General features: G+C 43.1%; 1 protein-coding gene across 1 annotated transcript; it reads right to left on the bottom strand.

Moving 5' to 3' along the window:
* Positions 1–403: 403 nt before the first annotated feature.
* Positions 404–2,107, bottom strand: LOC119357675 (probable glycerol-3-phosphate acyltransferase 2). The gene is made up of 2 exons (XM_037624542.1): positions 1,953–2,107; positions 404–1,289 (listed from the first exon to the last, which is right to left on the bottom strand). The coding sequence occupies exons 1-2, from the start codon at positions 2,105–2,107 to the stop codon at positions 404–406; spliced, it is 1,041 nt and encodes a 346-aa protein (XP_037480439.1).
* Between the last annotated feature and the right edge of the window lie 3,893 nt (positions 2,108–6,000).

Below are 6,000 nucleotides of genomic sequence, written 5' to 3'. Positions count from 1 at the left end.
AAACGACTTACAGGAGCGATGTTTTTCTTTCACACATGGGCTAGGAACGTGCAAGATGGCCACTTCCAACGAACGAACCAAAGAGCTAACGTTTTGAATGAGAATTTTTTTTAACAAAAAGACAACAATCACTGAAGCAAGCCAAAGGCACACCGACTTATCATGTCTCGCAATAATTTTTCAAATTTGCTCTCTTTATTCCTTTTTTTCAGTATGCACATGAATTTTCAGACATATATCAGGTGAAAAACATAGAGACATAGAGTATAGGTAGATGTTCATACACCCAGGCCAACAATAAGTCCATTTACAAATACTGGTGAAAAGAAATCAAAGCAATAAAGAATTACTCGTACATCACATGATAACAGATGCATGAAAATTAAACTAGCAGCACGCACACCTACGACTTCTTGGCCTTCGCTTTGACGATGCCTTCGTTCCCGGAGAGCATCATGTATTTGTCTTTCCTCGTCTGCTCGGTGAGCTGGAACGCAAGCGCCTCGCCCAGCACACGCTGCACCCGGTTCGCCACGTGGATGTTGTGGCTTATGTCGTCGTGGCCGTGGCCGTCGGCCACGGTCATGGTATCGACCGGCTCCAGGAATTCGACGCGGTACTCGGGCCGCGGGTTCATCATGAAGTAGAGCGGGTCGAGCACTTTGGACGTCGGCTTGGTGGACGTGCCGTAGAACATGTCGACCCGGGTCTCGAGCGCGATGGGGGTAACCTCGGCGGCGAGCTCGGCGAACAAGGGGCTCAAGCGGAGCAGGTAGGGCTCCCGGCAGGTCCTCCCCTCGGGGCACACCACAAGGTTTCCGCGCGCCAGCAGCCCCTCCATGCGTCGGCGGTCCTCATCCCGGTCCCGGGTCAGCCGCGCCGTGCGGATGGGCGCCATCAGCTCGGAGACGGGGCTCACGCTGTAGGTGACCGCGGTGACGGGCTTGCGGAGCCCAGCCACGACGGTGATCGGGTCCAGGAGGGTGCGGTGGTTGCACACGTAGAGGCGGCCGTCGGCCTTGTCTTTCTCGACGGCGTCGGCAGGCGGCCCGGCGATGATGCGGGAGCGCATGCCGGTTCGGGCCCCGATGGGGACGGAGACGCGGTAGGGGAGGAGGCTGTATGCCGTGCTGCAGACGATGGCCAGGAAGATGCCGAAGGGGATGTACGTGTACATGGCGATCGCGGCGGAGAACGTCGGCGTGAAGGCGAGGCGGCCGTCGTGGAAGACGAAGGGCTTGGGGTACTTGTCCCTCAGCAATACCTGCCATGCCGCCTTGTCGGCCTCGCTTTTGGAGGATTTTGGAGCATTATTATAATTCCATTTAATTTTTAGAAATCTCGAACAATTTTGAAAAACAATAAAAGTTTTTTCAATGGGAAGCTTTTTTGAAGTTTCAAATATTTTTTCAAAATAGCAACAAATTTTTGGAAGTTTTTTGTTTTTTTTATAATTTGATTTTCTATAATTTGATTTTTTTAATTCTGAAAGTTTTTTGAGAATTTTGAATTTATAAGAAAAATGAACTTGGAAAGGAAAGAAGTGATAGGGGAAGAAGAATAAGAATAGAAATAAAACACAGAAACAAAGAAAAATGGGCCATCCTATTATTTGTTGTCATGTGCGAAGTTTGACTATTTGTCGCCCTGTGCAGAAAATAGAATTTTTCCAGCTACATGGGCAAAAAAATAAGTGTGCTAGCTTCACTGGGCCACAGTGTGAGGCCCACGTGCGAAATTCTGGAAAAGAAAACCTTTTTTTAGCAGACGAAGACATAAGATATTTTTTTTGAGATCTGGAGTAGAGTCTCTACTCAGAAGGGGGAGTACATTCAGCGAGCATCAAAGAACGAAGACTACTCGGGACGTTTGCTATCATCATCTGCTCCCCGAAGCTCCTAGCAAGAGCGGCAAGGCCATGGGCCAAAGCGTTGCAGCCACGCCTCATGTACTGAACTTTGCATGCAGCGAAACCTGCCATGACCTGCTTAATGTCCATGATCAGACCATAATGAGCAGAGCGCGTTGGGGTCTGTGCGTTCAGCTCGTTGACAATTGCTTTGTTATCCAACTCCAGCACAATCTGCCCATTGTAATAGCCCGCCATCGCTTGTTAACCCGCTAGAGCAGCACGGGCTTCGGCCTCTTCAGCACTCTGACAACGCGATAGTTTTCTGCTGATGGATATGTCGACGAGTCCACGGTGGTTTCTGGCGACAGCTCCGACAGCGCTCTCTCCGGATTCTGCGAGGAAGGCCGTGTCCGTGTTGATTTTGGCCACACCCAAGTCAGGTGGCGACCATTTGTCCAAGGCCGTAGCTCCAGACTGCGCATCCCCGCTCCCAACTGTCAAAGTCTCCCTCCTGTCAGTCTCCTCACAGATATCAGCTGCAGTTCTCAGCTCCTCTTCATATTTCAGCAGAAACTGATTTGAGCTCTCAATTGATTCTTTACCGCAGTTACGAATGCAGTCTTCTCGTAAGTGCCAGCTTCTCCAGAGCAGCAGCAAGAGTTTTGTTCGACCTTCGTCGTTCACCGTGTCCAACAAGGTTTGCAACCAATTCTCCCCCGTATACCTGAATTTATCTTTAGAGGGCAAACTCCACTCCTCCCTCATGGCAGACCTGAGAGCTTTGCTTTTTGTGCACATGACCATCGCATGGTGTTCATTCTCAACTCCATTCCCGCATATACATCAAGTATTGTCCAGTTCAAGCGTTCTTTTCCATTTGTTTTCCTCAGTGCCGTGCGTGTTAGTCGCCACTCTCCAACTGAAAATACGCACTTTACCGCGAACCTTTGCTTTCCATATAAGATCCCAAATACTTCTGTCATTTGGCTCACTGTTCGAGCTCGAAGGATTCTGGGCTAGTTGGGGAAGGCTTGCGGCAGCTAACTTGTACGCACTTCTTACCGAGAAGATTCCGTTCTTCGTAGTGCCAAGCAATTTGGTCACCCACCTCCACTTTAGGGATGTTTAGTTCGTAGATTTCATGAGCGTCAAAAGGGTAGAAGAGTTGTCTAATTAGTGTCTCATCCCACTCTTTCTGGTCTGGGAGCATGAGTTGACTAACCCAACGAATTCTCGATCTGCGGATGAACGAGGTGGTTCTCAAACCCTCCAGTCTTGGCATCCATTGGTCTCTTTATATCTGAATGTGCCTCCCATTTCCAATCCTCCAAATGATACCTTTTTTCAGAAGCTCAAGACCGAATTCAATGGCTCTTCAAACAGGAGACGCATCGGAGGCGAACACCGTGTCCAGGAGGTTACCGTTGGGGTAGTATTTGGATTTTAGCACCCTTGCACATAAACTCTTCGGATTTTGAATTATTCTCCACCCCTGCTTGGCTAGAAGTGCTTGATTAAAGAGGTGCATATCTCTAAACCCTATCCCTCCTGTCCTCTTAGGCATTATCATCCGCTCCCATGACATCCAATGCACCTTCCGGTGCCTGTCTTCATCTCCCCATCAGAAATCCCTAATCAACCGCTCATATTTTTTAAATAGGAACACAATTTTGGAATTCATAACATGAACTTCGGAATATACTTGGCAGCATGAACGATTTTCTAAATTACGAATAGTTTATTTAACTTCCATACATTTTTGAAAAAAACAAGAACAACAAGATTAAGCAGAGTATTTCTTGAAATTCACATTCATTACTGTAAACCATGAACCTTTTATAAAAATACGAACATTTTTTAAGTTTTGAACAAATTTTGAAAACAGGAATATATTTTGAACATTTAGAAGAATTTTAGAATTTTTTTCTTTAATGTAAACATTATTTTCAATTTATGAACCTATCGGTAAACCACGAATATTTTTCGAATATGGAACATTTTTCAAATGCATTTTCTTAAATATTGACCAATTCTAAGAAATACACACATTTGAAAAAAATGGGATTAATTTTTAAAATCCTGAAAATTTTGAACGACAAAGAAATCCCAAACATTTTCTAAAATATGAACACATTTTTGGAATTCGGAATTTTTGCCGAAAAATTGAATAAGAAGTGAAATTACGACATTTTTGAAAATTTCGAATTTCAGAAAAAAGGAAAAATAAAATTGAAATGGGAAAAATAAAAAAGAAACGGAAAATAAAAAGAGAGAAACAGAAGAAGAAAAATAGAAACAGAACATAGAGAAAATGGGTGGCCCAGTCTTGACGCCCTGTGCGTACGTTAAACTATCTACCTCCCTGTGCGGGAAATAGGTTTACTTATTGCTGCCTGTGCAGGAGAAAATGGGCTGACCTTACTGGGTCGTAGCGCGGGCGGCCCATGTATGTTATTCTAGACAAATCTTTCTCTTTTGCTAACATATGGACGTAAAAAAGTTTAGTACCACCTCGGATAGAAAAAAGAAATCTTTTGGCGGTGAATGGATGAATTTTGGAATTCATAACATGAACTTCGGAATATACTTGGCAGCATGAACGATTTTCTAAATTACGAATAGTTTTTTTTAACTTCCATACATTTTTGAAAAAAACAAGAACAAAAAGATTAAACGGAGTATTTCTTGAAATTCACATACATTACTTTAAAACATGAACCTTTTTTTAGAAATACGAACATTTTTGAAGTTTTGACCAAATTTTGAAAACAGGAACATATTTTGAACATCCAGAAGAATTTTAGACAATTTGTTTCTTTAATGTAAACATTATTTTCAATTTATGAACATATTGGTAAACCATGAATATGTGTCGAATGTGGAACATTTGTCAAATGCATTTTCTTAAATATTGAGCACTTCTAAAAAATACACACATTTGAAAAAAATCCTGAAAATCCTGAACATACGGACATACAAAAGTTTAGTACCACCTCGGATAGAAAAATGAAATCTTCTGCCGATGAACGTATGAAATAGTTGAAGAAACACACCTTACTTTATTAGCAGGTATATAGGTATAGACGTATAGAGTATAGATATAGATTTAGATGTACATTAATTTCCACACATATCAAGTGAAAAACATAGAGACATAGAGTATAGGTAGATGTTCATACACCCAGGCCAACAATAAGTCCATTTACAAATACGGGTGAAAAGAAACCAAAGCAATAAAGAATTAGTCGTACATCACATGATAACACATGCATGCATAAAAAACTACTCCCTCTTGTCCTTTTTACTCTGCACATTGGATTTGCCGAAAGTCAAACTTTGCTAAGTTTGACCAAATTTATATTAGAAAATATTAGCATCTATAATATCTAATAAATATAATATAAAAATATATTCCAAGATGAATCTAATGATATTGATGTTGTTATGTGAATGTCTATAATTTTTTATATAAACTTGGTCAAAGTTGAATGAGATTGATTTTGGACAAACCTAATATGCAGAATAAAAGGGACCGGAGGGAGTACTTGACGATGCCTTCGTTCCCGACGAGCATCATGCTTCTGTCTTTCCTCGTCTGCTCGCTGAGCTGAAACGCAAGCGCCTCGCCCAGCACACGCTGCACCCGGTTCGCCATGTGGATGCTGTGGCTTTTGTCGTGGCCGTCGGCCACGGTCGTGGACTCGTGGTATCGACCGGCTCGAGGAATTTGACGCGGTACTCCGGCCGCGGATTCATCATGAAGTAGAGCGAGTCTTCAGAGAGATGTTTGAGGGGGGCACTACTTCTTTCCGAAGGGCAAATTTCTGATTCTCATGCAGCTCTCCAACCTCTACTTCGGCATGCTACACCATTGGAGACGGAAGGGGATTGAGTTGGGCATTGTGTACAATGACTCTCAACGGGAAGAGATGTAGGAGAGTTTAGAGAGGTCGTGTCAGTTGACTTTTTTTTTGCAAGAAAAACTTTGGATCTATTCATGAACTATCATGGCAGTACAAAGAACATCAAGAATAATTAACAACAATTACATCCTGGTCTGCAAACTAACCTATGGTTGGATGGTTAGAGGGACTGTGGTATCCCTAACCCACCAGGGTTCAAATGCTGGTGCTCGCATTTATTCCTGA

The sequence above is a fragment of the Triticum dicoccoides genome, chromosome 2A, assembly GCF_002162155.2.
Source record: "Triticum dicoccoides isolate Atlit2015 ecotype Zavitan chromosome 2A, WEW_v2.0, whole genome shotgun sequence".
Lineage (NCBI taxonomy): Eukaryota > Viridiplantae > Streptophyta > Magnoliopsida > Poales > Poaceae > Triticum > Triticum dicoccoides.
The sequence above is the reverse complement of the archived record's forward strand: the minus strand, read 5'-3'. Positions and strand labels throughout refer to the sequence as shown.